Source organism: Melospiza melodia, chromosome 26, assembly GCF_035770615.1.
Source record: "Melospiza melodia melodia isolate bMelMel2 chromosome 26, bMelMel2.pri, whole genome shotgun sequence".
In the NCBI taxonomy this organism is placed as follows: domain Eukaryota; kingdom Metazoa; phylum Chordata; class Aves; order Passeriformes; family Passerellidae; genus Melospiza; species Melospiza melodia.
In genome coordinates, this window is record NC_086219.1 from 6,223,500 (window position 1) to 6,243,899 (window position 20,400).

At 56.5% G+C, this 20,400-nt stretch overlaps 1 protein-coding gene across 1 annotated transcript; it reads left to right on the top strand.

Moving 5' to 3' along the window:
* The first annotated feature begins 783 nt into the window (after positions 1-783).
* On the top strand, positions 784-18,446 carry LOC134429560 (protein-arginine deiminase type-1-like). Its single transcript, XM_063176778.1, has 16 exons — positions 784-890; positions 6,852-7,032; positions 8,186-8,258; positions 8,596-8,657; positions 9,288-9,405; positions 10,640-10,765; positions 11,550-11,728; positions 12,527-12,630; positions 12,709-12,820; positions 12,900-13,007; positions 13,851-14,002; positions 14,562-14,706; positions 14,796-14,889; positions 15,142-15,221; positions 15,976-16,110; positions 18,077-18,446. Exons 1-16 carry the CDS (start codon positions 799-801, stop codon positions 18,308-18,310), a joined length of 1,995 nt encoding a protein of 664 aa, XP_063032848.1. The 5' UTR covers positions 784-798; the 3' UTR covers positions 18,311-18,446.
* Positions 18,447-20,400: the final 1,954 nt, after the last annotated feature.

The following is a 20,400-nucleotide window of genomic DNA, read 5'->3' on the forward strand; positions in this document are numbered from 1 at the left end:
GCACGGCTCGGCCCTGCGCAGCCCCGCTGCCGTTCTGGGGCCGGACACGCTGATTTCGGGCAATTCGCTCTCCTGGCAGCGTTTGTGAGGTGCGGCTGCACCTGCGGCTCGAAGAGAACCCGCGAGGGGATGCTCCCACATATCCCCCTCCCCCTCCCCTTTTGCCCCAAAAGCGAGTTTCTAACCCCATTTCCGACCCCATTCCCACCCCCATTCCCCGGGGCTGTGTCCCGGCCGATATTCCCGAGCCCCGAGGAGCGACATTAAACCCGGGCCGCGCGTGATGGCGGGGAGGGGGTTTGGGAACAGCTGCGGGACAAAGCGCTCCGGGCTCCCACGCGCAGCCGGGGCTTTAATTAAAACCAAGGTGATTAACGCCGCCGGGGGTCCGCTGTCCCCAGCGCTGTCCCCATCCCGCGGAGCGCCCTGCCCGCCCCGAGGGAGAATTCCAGCGCTTTGTCCCGGCCGAACAAACGCAGCCTTTCAGCACAAGGAGAAATCAAACCCGGCCGTGCCCGGCGCTGGCGCGGGCCCAGCCCGGCTCGGGTGTCGCGGTGAATATTTCACGGCGTGGGCAGGACGGGGAGCGCTCCCCCCGCGTCCCTCGGGGCTGGCCGGAGCCCGGACCGCCCCCCGGACCCCCCGAACATCCCGTGGGCGTCCCGGGCCGCTTCTCCCCGCTCGGACCCGCGCACACCCAGCCCGGGGGTGGGATTAGGCCGGGCTTTGGCCGATCCCCTCCCCGCAGCCCGGCTTTATAAATCCCCCGCGGCGGCGGGCGCGGCACCCGCGGGTGCGATGGCGCAGCAGCGCCGTGTCCCGCTGTCCACGCAGCGCCCCGGCAGCGCCGTGTGCGTGCTGGGCACCGAGCTGGCCCTGGACGTGTGCGGGTGAGCGCGGGGCACAAATCCGCTTTTCCCCCTTGATCCCATTAAGCAAAGCCCGAAAATAGCGCGCGGTGGGGCGGGGGCGGCGCTGCTGCTGCTGCGGGGGCTTTTCCCGGGGGATGCTGTCCCGGGACGGGGCAGGGGTGAGGGGTGAGGGGTGGGGTCCCGGTGCCCCTTCCCGGTGTCCATCCCCACTGTCCCTTCCCGCTGTCCATCCCTACTGTCCCTTGCCAGGGTCCTCTCCCAGGGTCCATCTCTACTGTCCATTCCCTCTGTCCATCCCAGTGTCCACCCCTCTGTCTATCCCACAGTCCATCCCTCTGTCCATCCCCGTTGTCCATCCCTCTGTCCATTCCTCTGTCCATCCCTGTATCCATCCGTGTCCATCCCCGTTATCCATCCCAGTGTCCACCCCTCTGTCCCTCCCACAGTCCATCCCTCTGTCCATCCCTGTTGTCCATCCCTACTGTCCATCCCTCTATCCATTTGCTCATCCCTCTGTCCATCCCTCTGTCCATCCTGCTGTCCATCCCTCTGTCCATCTCCATTGTCCATCCCTCTGTCCATCCCTCTGTCCATTCCTCTGTCCATCTGTCCATTCCTCTGTCCATCCCCGTTGTCCATCACTGTGTCCATCCCTCTGTCCATCCCTCTGTCTGTCCCACAGTCCATCCCTCTGTCCATCCCACTGTCCATCCTCCATCCCTCTGTCCATCCCTCTGTCCCTCACAGACACTCCAAACATCCCCTCAACAACGGGACCGCAACATTCCCATCGGGATTTTCCCACTTTTAGGGTGCCCCAAGCCCTTTTTGGGGTTTTAACCCGGCGGGATGAGATAAGAAACATTTCCCGTTTTCGGGGCCAGGCAGAGAGCGAACCCCCGGCCCAGCCCTGGCTCTCGCCCCGGGGTTTTTCTCCCCTCTCCCCTCTCCGGCCGGGGCTCGCTGCCCGTCCCGTTCCCTGCGCTGCCCCGGGCTGGGATTTTCCCATTCCCGGGCACCGAGCCGCGTTTCCTTCTCCCGGATCCGCTCCGGGCCCGGCGCCCGCGGCCTCCCGAGCGGGGCGGGGCGGGACGGGCTCCGGCCTGTCCGGCAGCGCTGGAAACGCCGATGCGGGGAGACCCGTGCCCCGATGGGAAAGGCGGATTTTGGGGAGACCCGTGCCCCGATCCGATTTTGGGGAGATCCGTGCCCCAGTCGGAAATGCCGATTTTGGGGAGATCCCCCAATCGGAAGTGCCGATTTTGGGGAGATCCGTGCCCCGATCAGAAATGCCGATTTTGGGGAGATCCGTGCCCCGATCCGATTTTGGGGAGATCCGTGCCCCGATGGGAAATGCCGATTTTGGGATGATCCCCCAGTCGGAAATGCCGATTTTGGGGAGATCCGTGCCCCGATGGGAAATGCCGATTTTGGGGAGATCCGTGCCCCAATCTGATTTTGGTGAGATCCGTGCCCCGATCCGATTTTGGGGAGATCCGTGTCCCGATGGGAAATGCCGATTTTGAGGAGATCCGTGCCTCGATGGGAAATGCCGATTTTGGGGAGATCCGTGCCCCGATCTGATTTTGGGGAGATCCGTGCCCCGATGGGAAATGCCGATTTTGGGGAGATCCGTGCCCCAATCCGATTTTGGGGGGATCCGTGCCCGAACCACCCCGGGCAGCGCCGGCATCGATGGCATCGCGGCCCGGTCCCGTCCCCGCTGCCCTCGGGATGTTTGCGGGTTTTATTCCAGGATTTTGGGCGTTTCGGAGCGATTCCGGGGGTTATTTTAGTGGGATTTATTCTCGTTTATTCCCGTTTCCCACGGCGGGACGGGGCGTGCTTTGCACCAGGGATATCCCCGGATTTGGGTTTTTTAGGAATTCCTGCGGTTCTTTCCATGGGATTCATTCTTTCCTATTCCCGTTTATTCCCAGGCACGCTTTGCATCCTAAATACCCCCGGATTTAGGGCTTTTTAAAGGATTCCTGAGGTTCTTTTTGCGGACTTCATTCCCACCTAGTCCCCTTTATTCCCAGGCGCGCTTTGCACCCGGAATATCCCCGGATTTGGGGTTTTTTTAGGGATTCCCGTGGTTCTTTCCCTGGGGCTCATTCCATCCTCTTCCCGTTTATTCCCAGGCACGCTTTGCACCCGGAATATCCCCGGATTTGGGGTTTTTTTAGGGATTCCTACCGTGAGGTTGGCGCCGCCGCCTTGCCCCGGGTTCGCAGCCTCGGGCGGGATTTGCTTTAATCGCCTTTGGGGATTTGAGGGAATCGCCTCTTCCAGGAGCCGCTGCCCTCACGTTCTGGGGGATTTGTGCCTATCCAGGGAATCCACGCAATCCCAGGCTGCAGGATTTGTTCATGTCCAGGGAATTGATGCAATTCCAGGTTTCAGGATTTGTGCATATCCAGGGAATCCATGCAATTCCAGGTTGCAGGATTTGTTCATGTCCAGGGAATCGATGCAATCCCAGGATTTGTGCACATTTAGGGAATCACTGCAATCCCAGGTTGCAGATTTGTTCATATCCAGGGAATCCATGCAATTCCAGGATTTGTGCAAATTTAGGGAATTTATACAATTTCAGGTTGCAGGATTTGTGCATATCCAGGAAATCCATGCAATTCCAGGATTTGCGCAAATTTAGGGAATTTACACAATTTCAGGTTGCAGGATTTGTTCATATCCAGGGAATCCATGCAAGTCCAGGATTTGTGCAAATTTAGGGAATTTATGCAATTTCAGGTTGCAGGATTTGTGCATATCCAGGGAATCAATGCAATTCCAGGATTTGTGCAAATTTAGGGAATTTACACAATTTCAGGTTGCAGGATTTGTTCATATCCAGGGAGTACATGCAATTCCATGTTGTAGGATTTGTTCATATCTCGGGAATCCATTCGATTCCAGGATTTGTGCAAATTTAGGGAATTTACACAATTTCAGGTTGCAGGATTTGTTCATATCTCGGGAATCCATGCAATTCCAGGATTTGTGCAAATTTAGGGAATTTATACAATTCCAGGTTTCAGGATTTGTGCATATCCAGGGAATCGATGCAATCCCAGGATTTGTGCACATTTAAGGAATCACTGCAATCCCAGGATTTGTTCATATCCAGGGAATCCATGCAATTCCAGGATTTGTGCGCATCCAGGGAATCGATGCAATTCCACTTTGCAGGATTTCCTATGGCATTTGTTCCACTCTGAATTATTTATCCCCATTCCATCTTGCAGCCCTCGCTGCAGTTGCATTTTTCGGGATTAATTCCATTTTTTCAGGACCTGTTGCTGTTCTGAATTTCGGGGTTTGTTTTATTAAAGGATTTCTCGGGGATTCACATCTCGGCGCTTGTTGCCTTCACGTTTTCCAGGATTATTCGCATTTTCAGTGATTTGTTGCTGTTCTAAATGGCAGGATTTTTCCCCACTGAAGGATTTATCCCAATTTGATATCCCAACCCTTGTAGAAATCGCATTTTCCAGGAATATTTGAATTTTCCATGATTTGTTGATACTCCAAGCCCCAGGATTCATTCCCCATTGAAGGATTTACCCTAATTCCACATTGCAGCCCTTGTTGAAACTGCATTTCATTTGAAATCACATTTTTTGAGATTTGTTGCATTTTGCCCCACCAGTTGATATTCCAAATTGCAGGAATTTTTTCACATTGAAGGTTTTATCACAATTCCACATCCCAGCCCTTGCTGGGCTTGCTTTTCCCATGAATATTTGAATTTTCCATGAATATTTGAATTTTCCATGACTTGCTGATATTCCAAACCCCAGGATTTGTTCCCTTTGGAAGGTTTTACCCCAATTCCACATCCCAGACCTTGCTGGGCTCGCTTTTCCCATGAATATTTGAATTTTCCAGGAATATTTGAATTTTCCATGACTTGCTGATATTCCAAACCCCAGGATTTGTTCCCTTTGGAAGGTTTTACCCCATTTCCACATCCCAGCCCTTGCTGAGGTTGCATTTTCCAGGAATATTTGAATTTTCTGGGAGTATTTAAATTTTCCAGGAATATCTGAATTTCCCAGGAATATCTGAATTTCCCATGACTCATTGATATTCCAAACCCTGGGATTTATTCCCATTTGAAGATTTTACCTAAATTCCACATTGCAGCCCTTGCTGAGATTGCATTTCCCAGGAATATCTGAATTTCCCATGACTCATTGATATTCCAAACCCCGAGAGTTGTTCCCTTTGGAAGCTTTCACCCCAATTCCACATCCCAGCCCTGGCATTTCCCAGGAATGTTTGAGTTTTATTCCACATCCCAGCCCTTGCTGAGGTGGCGTTTTCTGGGGCTATTTGAATTTTCCAGGAATATTTGAATTTGCCATGACTCTCTGATATTTCAAACCCTGGGATTTGTTACCTTTGGAATTGTTCCCTTGGGAAGGTTTCACACCAATTCCACATCCCAGCCCTTGCTGAGGTCACGTTTCCTGAGAATACTTGAATTTCCCATGACTCATTGATATTCCAAATCCTGGGATTCGTTCCCTTTGAAAGGTTTTACCCCAATTTCACATCCCAGCCCTTGCTGAGGTCATGTTTCCTGGGAATGTTTGAGTTTCATTCCTCATCCCAGCCCTCACTGAGGTGGCATTTCCCAGGAATGTTTGAGTTTTATTCCACATCCCAGCCCTCACTGAGGTGGCGTTTCCCAGGAATGTTTGAGTTTTATTCCACATCCCAGCCCTTGCTGAGGTCGCGTTTCCTGGGAATGTTTGAGCCCAGCCCCGTTCCTGCCATCATTCCCATGTTCCTGACCCTGCTCCCGTTCCAGCCCAGCCCATTCCTGGGATCATTCCCGTTGTCCTGACCTTGCTCCCATTCCAGCCCAGCCCAGCCCATTCCTGCCATCATTCCCATTGTCCTTACCCTGCTCCTGTTCCAGCCCAGCCCCATTCCCACCATCATTCCTGTGTTCCTGACCGTGTTCCCATTCCAGCCCAGCCCATTCCTGCCATCATTCCCGTTGTTCTGACCCTGTTCCAGCCCAGCCCATTCCTGCCATCATTCCCATGTTCCTGACCCTGCTCCCGTTCCAGCCCATCCCATTCCTGCCATCATTCCCATGTTCCTGACCGTGTTCCCATTCCAGCCCAGCCCATTCCTGCCATCATTCCCGTTGTTCTGACCCTGTTCCAGCCCAGCCCATTCCTGCCATCATTCCCATGTTCCTGACCCTGCTCCCGTTCCAGCCCATCCCATTCCTGCCATCATTCCCATGTTCCTGACCCTGTTCCAGCCCAGCCCATTCCTGCCCTCATTCCCGTTGTTCTGACCCCACTTCCATTCCAGCACAGCCCATTCCTGCCATCATTCCCGTGTTCCTGACCCTGCTCCCATCCCAACTCAGCCCCGTTCCTGCCATCATTCCCATGTTCCTGAACGTGTTCCCATTCCAGCCCAGCCCCGTTCCTGCCATCATTCCCGTGTTCCTGACCACACTCCCATTGCAGCTCGGCCCCACTCCTGCCATCATTCCCTCTCCTGACCCTGCTCCCATTCCAGCCCAGCCCATTCCTGCCATCATTCCCATTGTCCTGACCCCACTCCCGTTCCAGCCCAACCCATTCCTGCCATCATTCCTGTGTTCCTGACCCTGTTCCAGCCCAGCCCATTCCTGCCATCATTCCCGTGTTCCTGACCCCACTCCCGTTCCAGCCCATCCCATTCCTGCCATCATTCCCATTGTCCTGACCCCACTCCCATTCCAACCCAGCCCCATTCCTGCCCTCATTCCCGTGTTCCTGACCCCGCTCCCATTCCAACTCAGCCTCATTCCTGCCATCATTCCCATTGTCCTGACCCCGCTCCCGTTCCAGCCCATCCCATTCCTGCCCTCATTCCCGTGTTCCTGACCCCACTCCCGTTCCAGCCCGGCCCATTCCCAGCATCATTCCCGTTGTCCTGACCCCGCTCCTGCTCCCGTTGCAGCTCGGCCCCGCTTGGCGCCGCCTCGTTCCAGGCACAGGGCTCCCAGGGCGTGAAGCTGTGGGTGCTGCACGACACCCAGAGCGTGAAGCTGCCCTCGAGCGTCTGCCGATGGCCCCTGAGCGCCCGGCCCGAGCTGCTGCTGGCCATGGAGCGCCCCAGCAAGGAGCCGGGGGACGAGAAGGTGAGAGGGGATCCCGATGGGATCATGCTGGGTGACGGGATGGGTAACGGGATTCCCGCTGGGTCCTGGGATCATGTTGGGTGTTGGGATTCCTGCTGGATCCTGGGATCATGTTGGGTGATGGGATTCCCGCTGGATCCTGGGATCATGTTGGGTGATGGGATTCCCACTGGATCCTGGGATCATGTTGGGATTCCCGCTGGATCCTGGGATCATGTTGGGTGTTGGGATTCTCACTGGATCCTGGGATCATGCTGGGTGTTGGGATTCTCATTGGATCGTGGGATCATGTTGGGTGATGGGATTCCCACTGGATCCTGGGATCATGTTGGGATTCCCGCTGGATCCTGGGATCATGTTGGGTGTTGGGATTCCCGCTGGATCCTGGGATCATGTTGGATGTTGGGATTCTCGCTGGATCCCAGGATTCCGGATGGGTGTTGCAATTCCTGCTGGATGTTGGGATTCCCTGCTGGATTTCAGGATTTCTGATGGGTGTTGGGATTCCTGCTGGAGCCTGGAATTCCTGCTGGGTGTTGGGATTCCTGCTGGATCCCAGGATTCCCAATGGGTGTTGGGATTCCCACTGGATCCTGTTGGATGTTGGGATTCCTGCTGGATCCTGCTGGGTGTTGGGATTCCCACTGGATCCCAAGATTTCTGCTGGGCTTTGGGATTCCTGCTGGATCCCAGGATTCCTGCTGGGTGTTGGGATTCCTGCGGGATCCTGTTGGGTGTTGGGATTCTTGCTGGATCCTGGGATTCCCCTTGGGTGCTGGGATTCCTACTGGGTGTTGGGATCTCCTCAGGGTCCCTGGATCCCACCTGATCCTGCGGTGGGTGCTGGGATGGGTGACAGGATTCCCACTGGATCTGGGATTCTCACTGTGTGTTGGGATGGGTGATGGGATTCCCACTGGATCCCAGGATTTCCTCTGGGTTTTGGGAGTCCTGAGGATCCCAGGATTCCTGATGGATCTCAGGATTCCCACTGGATCCTGGGATGGGTGCCAGGATCCTCACTGGGTGCCAGGATTCCTACTGGATCCTGGGATTCCTGCTGAATACTGGGATACTCACTGGATGCTGGGATGGGTGCTGGAATTCCCAGTGGATCCCGCCCAGCTGTCTCATTGCCCCGCTCCTGTTGCAGGTCAGGGTTTCCTATTTCCGTGAGGACGGCGGGGTTCCCGTGGGCCGGGCCGTGCTCTACCTCACCTGCGTGGGTAAGGGGGGTCAGCCCCAGACCCCATTCCCAAATCCCCATTCCCAAACCCCCATTCCCAAACCCCCATTCCCCAACTCCCATTCCTGAATCTCCTTCCCCAACTCCTTTCCTGAACCCCCATTCCCAAACTCCCATTCCAATATCCCCATTCCCAAATCCTCATTCCCCAACTCCCATTCCTGAACCCCCATTCCCGAATCTCCTTCCCGAACTCCCATTCCCCAAACCCCATTCCTGGGATTTCCCCTTCCCAAACCCCCATTCCCAGGATTTCCCCCTTCCCAAACCCCCATCCCCAGGATTTCCCCTTTTCCCACCTCATCCCTGTCCCACAGAGGTGTCTCTGGACGCTGATGTCACCCGCAGCGGGGCCGTGAGCCGGACACTGCTGGACAAGGTATGCAGAGGGGCCGGGAAGAGCACGGGATTGGGAATTCCTGACTGAACTCTGGATCCCACTGGGACTGGGAATTCCTGGATGAGCCTCCAGGCCTCAATGGGATTGGGAGCTCCCAGCTGAGCCCCAGATCCCGATGGGATTGGGAATTCCTGGATGAGCCCTAGATCCCAATGGGATTGGGAATTCCAAGCTGAACCCCAGACCCCAATGGGATTGAGAATTCTTGACTGAACCCCAGACCCCAATGGGATTGAGAATTCTTGACTGAACCCAAGACCCCAATGGGATTGGGAATTCCTGGACGACCCCCAGACCCTGATGGGATTGGGGATTCCCAGCTGAACCCCAGACCCCAATGGGATTGGGAATTCCGAGCTGAACCCCAGACCCCAATGGGATTGGGAATTCCTGGCTGAAGCTCAGATCCCCATGGGATTGGGGATCCCCAGCTGACTCCCAGATCCCGATGGGATTGGGAATTCCTGGATGAGCCTCCAGGCCTCAATGGGATTGGGAGCTCCCAGCCGAGCCCCAGATGCCGATGAGTTTGGGAATTCCCAGCTGACCCCCAGACACCAATGGGATTGGGAATTCCCAGCTGACCCGGCCCCTCTCCGTGTTCCCCAGGCCAGCTGGACGTGGGGCCCCGATGGCCACGGGGCCGTGCTCCTCGTCAACTGCGACCGCGACGACAACGGCACCAAGGGCCTGGACAACGAGGACAGCGTCGTGCGCTCCTACGAAGGTCCCGACAGCCCCGAGGCCCCAGCTCCCGCTCTTCCCTCCCTTTTCCCACTTTTCCCTGAGTTTTCCCTCCCTTTTCCCTGAATTTTCCCACTTTCCCCTCAATTTGCCATTCCTACTGCAGCCCAGAGCCCAAATTTTCCCACTTCCCCCTCAATTTCCCTTTTCTTCCACAGCCCAGAACCTGCTGTTTTCCCACTTTCCCCTCAATTTTCCCTCTCTAACACAGCCCAGGACCCCCATTCTTCCACTTTTCCCTCAATTTTCTCCCACTTCTCCCTCAGTTTTCTCTCCCTACCCCAGCCCAGAGCCTGCCGTTTTCCCACTTCTCCCCTAGTTTTCCCCCTTTTCCCTAAAAAAAAAAAAACCCTCAGTTTTCCCCTTTCCCTCTAGCTTTCCCTTTTCTCTCAGTTTTCCCCTTTTCCCTGGGTTTCCCCTTTCCCCCTTTTCCCCAGGTTCTCCCCTTTTCCCCCAATTTTCCTCTTTCCCCCCAGTTTTCCCTTCTCCCACAGTTTTCCCTTGTTTTCCCCCTTTTCCCTGGATTTCCCCTTTTCCTGGGTTTTCCCATTTTCCCTCAATTTTCCCCTTTCCCCCCAGTTTTCCCTCTTCCCTCAGTTTCTCTCTTTTCCTTCAGTTTTCCTCTTTTCCTTTGGTTTTCCCCTTCTCCCTCAGTGTTCCACTTTTCCCTGGGTTTCCCCCTTTTCCTCTGGGTTTCCCCCTTTATCCCTCAGTTTTACCCTGGTTTCCCTGGTTTCCCTGTTTTCCCTGGGTTTCCCCTTTTCCTGGATTTTCCCATTTTCCCCCAATTTCCCCCTTTTCCGTTAGTTTCCCCTTTCTCCCTCAGTTGTCCACTTTTCCCTGAGTTTGCCCTTTTCTCTGGATTTTCCCCTGGTTTTCCCCTTTCCCTTCGGTTTCCCCCTTCTCCCTCAGCTTTCCCCTGGTTTCCCCCTTTTCTCTGGTTTCCCCCTTTCCCCTCAGTTTTCCCTTTTTCCCCTCAGTTTTCCCCATTTCCCTCAGTTTCCCCCTTTCCCCCCAATTTTCCTTTTCCCCCTCAGTTTCCACATTTCCCCCCAATTTTCCTTTTTCCCTCAGTTTCTCCCTTTTCCTTCAGTTTTCCCTTTTTCTCTCGGTTTTCCCCTTCTCCCTCAGTTTTCCATTTCTCCCTGGGTTTCCCCCTTTTCCCCTGGTTTTCCCCTTTTCTCCCCAATTTTCCCTGATCCGTGCTGGTTCCCCAGACCTGCAGGACATGGCGCAGCTGGTGCTGAGGACGCGCGGGCCCCGCGCCACCTTCGCCGGGCACCGCCTGCTGCTGCACCTCGACTTTGCCGACGCCAACAAGATCAGGGTGTTCTACGGGGGCAGTGAGTGCTCAAATTTGGGGAGATTTAGGAGGATTTGGGGGGATTTGGGGGGCATGGACCCCTCTGCTCACCGGGATCAACCCCAAATCCTTGCGCTGCTTCTCCAACGCCCCGGGCGTGGTTGAGCGGATCCAGGTGGGATTGAGCGGATCCAGGTGGGATTGAGCGGATCCAGGTGGGATTTGGGGGAGATCCAGATGGGATTTGGGAGGATTTGGGGGGATTTTGTGGGCACAGACCCCTCTGCTCATCGGGATCAACCCCAAATCCTTGCGGTGCTTCTCCAACGCCCTGGGTGCGGCTGAGCTGATCCAGGTGGGATTGAGCAGATCCAGGTGGGATTGAGCTGATCCAGGTGGGATTTGGGGGAGATCCAGATGGGATTTGGGAAGATTTGGGGGGATTTTGTGGGCACAGACCCCACTGCTCACCGGGATCAACCCCAAATCCTTGCGGTGCTTCTCCAACGCCCTGGGTGCAGCTGAGCTGATCCAGGTGGGATTGAGCAGATCCAGGTGGGATTGAGTTGATCCAGGTGGGATTTGGGGGAGATCCAGGTGGAATTTGGGAAGATTTGGGGGGATTTTGTGGGCACAGACCCCACTTCTCACCGGGATCAACCCCAAATCCTTGCACTGCTTCTCCAACGCCCCCGGCGTGGTTGAGCGGATCCAGGTGGGATTTGGGGTGGATCCAGGCGGAATTTAGGGTGGATTTAGGGGCCAAGGGGGAACGCTGTGGGAACGGGGCTGGGGTTTGGGTTTGAGGTGTCCGTGTCCCGCAGACAATGTGGAGCTGGAGAGGTTCAAGCCCGTCCTGGGGGGCTCCGAGCTGTCCTACACCGTGCGGCCCAGCCGGCACCAGCACGAGAGCATCTTCTACGTGGAGGGCCTGGCCTTCCCCGACGTGGACTTCTCGGGGCTCGTGTCCCTGCACGTCACCCTGCTCGAGAGCGCTGAAAAGGTCTGGCCAGGGGGCACCGGGGGTGGGACAGCCTGGACAGATCCCAAACTCCATCCCCGCCATCCCAGCAGGGGCTGGAACAGATCCTAAACTCCATCCCCACCATCCCAGGGTGGGCTGGGACAGTGGGGACTGATCCCAAACTCTGTCCCTGCCATCCCAGGGTGGGACAGCATGGACAGATCCCAAACTCCATCCCTGCCATCCCAGAACCCCCATTCCCCCACTTTTCCCTCCAGTTTTCCTTCCCAGGAGGGAATGGTACAACGGGGACAGATCCCAAACACCATCCCCGTCATCCCAAGGAGGGGCTTGGACAGCAGGGACAGATCCCAAACTCCACCCCTGCCACGCCAGAAGGGGTGGGACAATGGGGACACATCCCAGAATCCATCCCAGCCATCCCAGAACCTCAATTTTCCCATTTCCCCCCCACTTTTCCCTCAATTTTTCCTCCCTGGGGGAGCTGGTACAGCAGGGACAGATCCCAAACTCCATCCCCACCACACCAGCGTGGGTTGGGACATTGGGGACAGATCCCAGACTCCATTCCAAACATCCCAGAACCCAAATTTTCCCATTTTTCTCCCACTTTCCCCTCAATTTTTCCTCCCCTGGGGCGGCTGGGAGAGCAGGGACAGATCCCAAACTCCATCCCCAACATCCCAGGGTGGGCTGGGACTGATCCCAAACTCCATCCCCAACATCCCAGGGTGGGCTGGGACAGATCCCAAACTCCATCCCCAACATCCCAGGGTGGGCTGGGACAGATCCCAAACTCCATCTCCACCACCCCAGGGCACCCTGGAGTCTCCGATCTTCACGGACACCGTGGTGTTCCGCGTGGCTCCCTGGATCATGACGCCCAACACGGCGGCGCCGCTTGAGGTCTTTGTCTGCAGGTGGGTTCTGCTGGGTTCTCCCACCCTTCCCACCACCAGGTCCTCTTCCAAATCCCAATTTTCCCGTTTTCCCCCCAGCGTGGACAATAACGAGGAGTTTGTGGCGGCCGTGGGCGCGCTGGCGGAGCGGGTGCAGGTGCCGCTGACCGTGGTCCCGGCGCCGCAGAACAAGCAGGACCGCTGGATCCAGGTGGGAACAGGAGCCACCCGGCCCCTCCTCGCTGCGGCAGCGCTGGGGGGGATCCCAAAATTCTCCATCCCTCCTGCAGGATGAGATAGAGTTCGGCTACATCCAGGCCCCCCACAAGACCTTCCCTGTGGTCTTCGACTCGCCCCGGGATGGCGGCCTGAAGGATTTTCCCGTCAGGAGCATCCTGGTATCCAGCCCCTCTTCCCTGAAAGCTGGGATAAATCCTTCCAAAAGCTGGGATAAATCCCTTTAGAAACAGGGATAAAATCCCCTAAAAACTGGGATAGATCCCTTTAAATACTGGGATAAATCCCTTTAAAAACTGGGATAAATTTCTTCAAATACTGGAATAAATCCCGTAAAAACTGGGATAAATCCCTTTAAAAACTGGGATAAATCCCCTAAAAACTGAGATAAATCCCATAAAAAATGGGATAAATCCCCTAAAAACTAGGATAAATCCATTTAAATACTGGGATAAATCCCTTCAAAAACTGGGATAATTCCCCTAAAAACTGGGATAAATCCCCTAAAAACTAGGATGAATCCCTTTAAGTACTGGGATAAATCCCTTCAAAAACTAGGATAAATTCCTTCAAATACTGGAATAAATCCCTTCAAAAACTGGGATCCCTAAAAACTGGGATAATTCCCCTAAAAAATAGGATAAATCCCTCCAAAAACTGGGATAAATCCCTTTAAAAAATGGGATAAATCCCTCCAAAAACTGGGATAAATCCCTTCAAAAACTGGGATCCCTAAAAACTGGGATAATTCCCCTAAAAAATAGGATAAATCCCTCCAAAAACTGGAATAAATCCCCTAAAAACCAGGATAAATCCCTTCAAAAACTGGGATAAATCCCCTAAAAACTGGGACAAATCCCTGCAAAAATTGGGATAAATCCCTTTAAAACTGGGATAAATCCCTTTATCTCCTGCATTTTTGGGATGGGATGCTCCAGCACAGAGGATTTGGTGTTGACAGCCGCATTTTTTTTACCACTTTGTCCCATTTTCCCACCGCTCAGGGCGCCGATTTTGGCTACGTGGCCCGGCAGGCTCCAAAGGGCTGGTTTTCCAGCCTGGATTCCTTCGGGAATTTGGAGGTGAGCCCGCCCGTGACGGTGCAGGGCAAGGAGTATCCCTTGGGGCGCATCCTGATCGGCAGCAGCTTCCCCAGGTGAGCTGAAAAACCCCAAAACCCAGAATTTCCCAGCCCCGTTTGGGGTCGGTTCTGAGCAGAGCAAGAATAACCTCAAACCCAGAATTTCCCAGCCCCATTTGGAGTTGGTTCCAAGCGGAGGAGGAAAACCCCAAATCCAGGATTTCCTGGCCCCATTTGGGGTCATGAAAAACCCCAAACCCAGGATTTCCCAGCCCCATTTAGGGTCGACTCTGAGCGGAGCAGGGGAAACCCCAAACCCAGGATTTCCCGGCCCCATTTGGGGTCATGAAAAACCCCAAACCCAGGATTTCCCAGCCCCATTTAGGGTCGGCTCCAAGCGGAGCAGGGGAAACCCCAAACCCAGGATTTCCGGGGTTTGGGGTCATGAAAAACCCCAAACCCAGGATTTCCCGGCCCCATTTGGGGTCATGAAAAACCCCAAACCCAGGATTTCCCAGCTCCATTTGGGGTCGGCTCCCAGAGAAGCAGGAAAACCCCCAAACCCAGGATTTCCCGGCCTTGTTTGGGGTCGGCTCCCAGCGGAGCCTCCCCAAAACCCGCGGTGCTCCCCCAGGGTGGGCGGCCGCAGGATGGCCAAGGCCGTGCGGGATTTCCTGGTGGCCCAGAAGGTGCAGGCGCCCGTGGAGCTCTTCTCGGACTGGCTCTACGTCGGGCACGTGGATGAGTTCCTGACCTTCGTCCCTGCTCCCGACCGGAAGGTAACGGATCCCGGGAGTGGGAAAAAGCGGGATGAGACCCTCAGAGCCTTCCCCGACCTCCTCCTCCTCCTCCTCTTCCTCCTGCACAGGGATTCCGGCTGCTCCTGGCCAGCCCCAGTGCCTGCTACCAGCTGCTGAAGGAGAAGCAGGAGGAGGGGTTCGGCGAGGCCGCGATGTTCCAGGGTAGGGCAGGATGGGCAATGGGGATCCCTGTGTTTGTTTCCCCTTTTTTCCTGCAAAATGTGATGGGGGAGGTGGATGGACTCTGAAATCTGGCTGGGAAGTGGAGGCAGCATGGAGCAGAATTGATTAATTAATTAATTAATAAAAGCTGCAGGGGTTGGGTTGCTGGGTTGGGATGGAGCTCCGGGGCAGAGCTGGAGTCTGAGCCCGGCTGAGCTGGGGCAGAATTCCAGCCTGGTTCCCTCTTGGCAGGGCTGGACAGGGTGTCCAAGCCGACCATAAATGAGATCCTGGCTGACGAGGAGCTCCGCAAGTTCAATGACTACGCCCAGGTGGGGATGGGGAGCACGAGGCTCCAAACCATCGCTCCCTCCGTGTCCTTTTGTCCCCCATCCCTCTTTCCTCCCTTCCATCCCTCCACCCATCCTCCATCACCACCCTCCTCTCCATCCATCTCCCCATTGCTCTGTCCCTCCTTCTGTCCATTCCTCCATCTGTCCAACCTTCTGTCCATCCCTCCCTCCATGGATCCATCCCTCCATGGATCCATCCCTCCATCCATCCATCCCTCCATGGATCCATCCCTCCATCCATCCATCCATCCATGGATCCATCCCTCCATCCATCCATCCATCCATCCATCCATCCATCCATCCATCCATCCATCCATCCATGGATCCATCCATGGATCCATCCATGGATCCATCCATCCATCCATGGATCCATCCATCCATCCATCCATCCATCCATCCATCCATCCATCCATCCATCCATCTCTGTGCCTGCCCTTCTGTCCATCCCTCTCTCCAGCCGCCTGGCCGTCCTGATGTCCATCCCTCTGTCCCTCTTTCTTTCCCTTTGTCCCTCCATCTCCCCATCCCTCCTCCCCATGCCCTCACCTCTCCATCTCCCCATCCCATTGTCCATCTCCTTGTCCCTCCATCCCATTGTCCATCTCCTTGTCCTTCCGTCCCTTTCCCCCCACTTCGTCCCTCCATTTCTCCACCCTTTTGTCCCTCCATCTCCCCATCCCGCTGTCCCTCTCCTGTCCCTCTGCCCTGACCGTCCCTCCCTGGTGGCTCCCAGAGCTGCATCAGCTGGAACCGGGACATCCTGAAGCGCTCGCTGGGCCTGGCCGAGCCCGACATCCTGGACATCCCGCAGCTCTTCCAGAGCCACAGAAACGCGGAGGCCGATGCCGAGGCCTTCTTCCCAGACATGGTAGCGGCACCCCCGAGCTCCCTGGGGTGGGATTGGGATATTCCCTGATGGGATTGGGGCCAGGGTTGGGGCCAGGATGTTCCCTGGTGGGATCAGGGCTGGGATGTCCCCAGGCCAGGATTGAGGCCGGGATGTTCCCTGGTGGGATCAGGGCTGGGATGTCCCCAGGCCAGGATTGAGGCCAGGATGTTCCCTGGTGGGATCAGGGATTCCCTGGGCCAGGATGGGGCTGGGATGCTCCCTAGGGTGGGATTGGGGTCAGGATTTGGGCTGGCATGTTTCCTAATGGGATCAGGGTCAGGGTCAGGTCGGGATGTTCCTGAGCCAGGATTGGGGCCAGAATGTTCCCTGATGGGATTGAGCCGGGATGCTCCCAGGGGTGGGATCAGGGCTGGGATCTCCCCAGGGTGGGATCGGGGTCAGGATGTCCCCTGATGGGATCGGGGATTCCCTGGGCCAGGATGGGGCTGGGATGCTCCCTGGTGGGATCAGGGTTGGGGTCAGGTCGGGATATCCCCGAGCCAGGATTGGGGCCAGGATGCTCCCTGGGGTGGGATCGGGGTCAGGATTGGGGCTGAGATGTTCCCTGATGGAATCAGGGTCAGGGTCAGGTTGGGATGTCCCCGAGCCAGGATTGGGGTCGGGATGCTCCCTGATGGGATCGGGGCTGGGTTGTTCCCTGAGGGATTGAGCCAGGATGTTCCCTGGGGTGGGATCAGGCCGGGATCTCCCCAGGGCAGGATGTCCCCTGATGGGACCGGGGTCAGGATGTCCCCTGATGGGATCGGGGTTTCCCCAGGATGGGATTGGGGCTGGGATGCCCCCTGATGGGATTGAAGCTGGGATATCCCTGGGGTGGGATCAGGGCTGGGATGATCCCTGGGGCAGGATGTCTCGATGGAATCAGGACTGGGATATTCCCTGGGCTGGGATGTCCCAGGGGTGGGATGGGGGCCAGGATGTCCCTGGGCTGGGATGTTTCCTGACTGGATGGGAGCTGGGATGTCCCAGGGCCAGGATGTGCCTGGATGGGAACAGGGCTGGGATGTCCTCAGGCCAGGATGAGGCCAGGATGCTCCCTGGGCTGGGATGTCCCCTGATGGGATCGGTGTTGGGATGTCCCCTGATGGGATCAGGATATGCCCAAATGGGATTGGGACCAGAACGTCCCCTGATGGATTGGGACTGGGATGTGCCAGGATGGGATTGGGGCCGGGATATCCCCAGAATGAGGGACTTCATCCAGGATTGGGGCCGGGATGTCCCCTGATGGGATCGGTGTTGGGATGTGCCCTGATGGGATCAGGATATGCCCAAATGGGATTGGGACCAGAATGTCCCCTGATGGGATCGGGACTGGGATGTGCCCTGATGGGATCAGGATGGGCCTGGATGGGATTGGGGCCAGAACGTCCCCTGATGGATTGGAGCTGGGATGTGCCCTGATGGGATCGGGGCCGGGATGTCCCCAGAATGAGGGACTTCATGCAGGATTGGGGCTGGGATGTGCCCTGATGGGATCAGTGTTGGGATGTCCCCTGATGGGATCAGGATATGCCCAAATGGGATTGGGACCAGAACGTCCCCTGATGGATGGGAGCTGGGATGTCCCCAGAATGAGGGACTTCATCCAGGATTGGGGCCGGGATGTCCCCTGATGGATTGGAGCTGGGATGTGCCCTGATGGGATCGGGGCCGGGATGTCCCCAGAATGAGGGACTTCATGCAGGATTGGGGCTGGGATGTGCCCTGATGGGATCGGTGTTGGGATGTCCCCTGATGGGATCAGGATGGGCCTGGATGGAATTGGGGCCAGAATGTGACTTGATGGGATTGGGGCCGGGATGTGCCCTGACAGGCTGGGGCCATCTCTTGGTGGGATTGGGACATCCCTGGGTTGGGATGTCCCTGATGGGATCTGGGCCGTCCCCGGCCGCTCCCTGCTGCACTCCCCGCTCTGCCCCAGGTGAACATGCTGGTGCTGGGCCGGCACCTGGGCATCCCCAAACCCTTCGGGCCCGTGGTGGGCGGGCGCTGCTGCCTGGAGCAGCGCGTGCGGGAGCTGCTGGAGCCGCTGGGCCTCTCCTGCACCTTCATCGACGACTTCTTCTCCTACCACGTCGGGCTGGGCGAGGTGCACTGCGGCACCAACGTGCGCCGCAAGCCCTTCGCCTTCAAGTGGTGGCACGTGGTGCCCTGAGGTGGCTCCATTGTCCCCTGCGTGTCCCCCTCCTGTCCCAGTCCCCGCCCTGTCCCTGCCAAGTGCCTTCGGTGGCGGAAATAAATCCAGATCTGGGCTGTGGGGGCTCTGTGGGGCTCTCCTGGCACTGGGAGAACGCTGGAGTGGTTAAACTGGTGGGGAATGGGGTGGGGCTCTGGAACTGCTGTCCCGGTGAAAAAATCCACGTGGGGCCAGGGAATTATGGAATCATGGAGTTGGGGAAACATGGAATTATGGCATCTTGGGGCCTTCAAGATCATCCATTCCCGGGGGCAGGGACACCTCCCACTGTCCCAGGTGGCTCCAAGCTCCAGCGTCCAGCCTGACCTTGGGCACCTCTAGGGATCCAGGGGCAGCCACAGCTGCTCTGGGAATTCCATCCCAGCCCCTTCCCACCCTCCCAGGGAAGGATTTATCCCAAATATCACAATCCAAATTATCCCTCTTTAGTCTGAAGCCATTCCCTGTGTCCTGGCCCTCCATCCTTGTCCCCAGTCCCTCTGCAGCTCTCCTGGAGCCCCTTCAGGCCCTGCAAGGGCTCTGAGCTCTCCCTGGAGCTGCTCCAGGTGAACATTCCCAGCCTTTCCTCCCAGCAGAGCTGCTCCATCCCCCTGGAGCCTCCTCTGGCCCCTTCTGGAACCTTCCCGAGCTGGGAATTCCTCGGGAATGGCCCCATGGGAATGCGGGAATGACCCTCAGGAATGTGGGAATGGCACCCCCGGATCCTTCCGGAACATGGGAATGCCTTGGGAATGGGGGAATAGCCCCATGGGAACAGCACCCCTGGACCCTGCCCCAGCTGGGAATTCCTTGGGAATGTAGGGATGGCCCCATGGGAATGTGGGAACAGCACCCCTGGATCCTTCCCGAACCTGGGAATTCCCCGGGAATGACCCCTTGGGAAGGATCTTTCCTGAGGTGAGAATTCCCCGGGAATGCAGGAATGAGCTTCCTGGACCCTTCCCGAATCTGGGAATTCCTTGGGAATGGCGCCATGGGAATGCAGGAATGACCATCCTGGATCCTTCCCAAATCTGGGAATTCCCTGGGAATGCGGGAATGGCCCCATGAGAATGTAGGAATGGCCCCATGGGAATGTGGGAACAGCACCCCCAGATCCTTCCTGAACCCTGGGAATTCCCCAGGAACGACCCCTCGAGCTGAGAATTCCCCGGGAATGCAGGATTGAGCCTCCTGGATCCTTCCCGAATCTGGGAATTCCTCAGGAATGCAGGAATGGCCTGTCTGGAATGTGGGAATGACCCCCCCCACCCCACAGCTTTTGGGGCTCCAAGCGGGGTTTTGGTGATTTCCATCCTGAACACTGCTAAAAAAGCGTGATTTGGAATTTCCCCCCCAGCCGGGATCTCCCCTCTCCATACCCACTGGAAAACGACCCCCGATCCCAAAAAATTGACCAAAACCCATTTTTTTTTTTACTGCAAACTCCCCGAGCGCCGCCCCAGGGGAGATGGGAAGGAGCAAAAAATCCATGGAAAAATCCAGGAGAATCCCTAAAAACGGCCCGAAGGGAGCGGGAATGGCGCGGGGCAGAGGCGGGCTCTGCTCCTGAAGGCACCTCGAGATTCCAGCACAGTGACCTGGCACGGAGGGAACTGGGAATGTGGGAATTCCGGCTGATCCCGGGCCAAACCATCCGCCAGAAGGAAAAAAAACCCCGAATTCCCGGGAAAAAAATTCCTTTGGGACTCCCCTCGTGATCCCTGAGATGTCCCCGGGGTGGGTGAGGGCGGGGAGCCCGGGAATGCTGCTGGGATGGGATCCGGGATCCCTGCGGATGCTGGAGGGCTGGGAAGGGGGAAATCCCAAAAACTGTAGCACCCAGAGTAGGGAAAACCAGCAAAAAATGGGAATATTGGGAGGAAAAATGGGAATATTGGGGGCAAAAAAATGGGAATATTGGGGGGAAAAACCAGGTGTTGGCAGCTGCTCTTTAGGGATCCCAGATCCCTAAAGGGATCCCAAGCCGGGATCAGATCCCCAAAGTGATCCCGAGCCAGCAGCCGGGGAGATTCGGGGCTGGAAAAACAGGAAACAGTAAAAAAAAG

Coding starts and splice junctions, on each gene's coding strand:
- LOC134429560 (XM_063176778.1), top strand. CDS start 799: ATGGCGCAGCAGCGCCGTGTCCCGCTGTCCACGCAGCGCCCCGGCAGC. Junction 14,003..14,561: donor ATCGGCAGCAGCTTCCCCAG/GTGAGCTGAAAA, acceptor GTGCTCCCCCAG/GGTGGGCGGCCGCAGGATGG. Junction 14,890..15,141: donor CGAGGCCGCGATGTTCCAGG/GTAGGGCAGGAT, acceptor CCCTCTTGGCAG/GGCTGGACAGGGTGTCCAAG.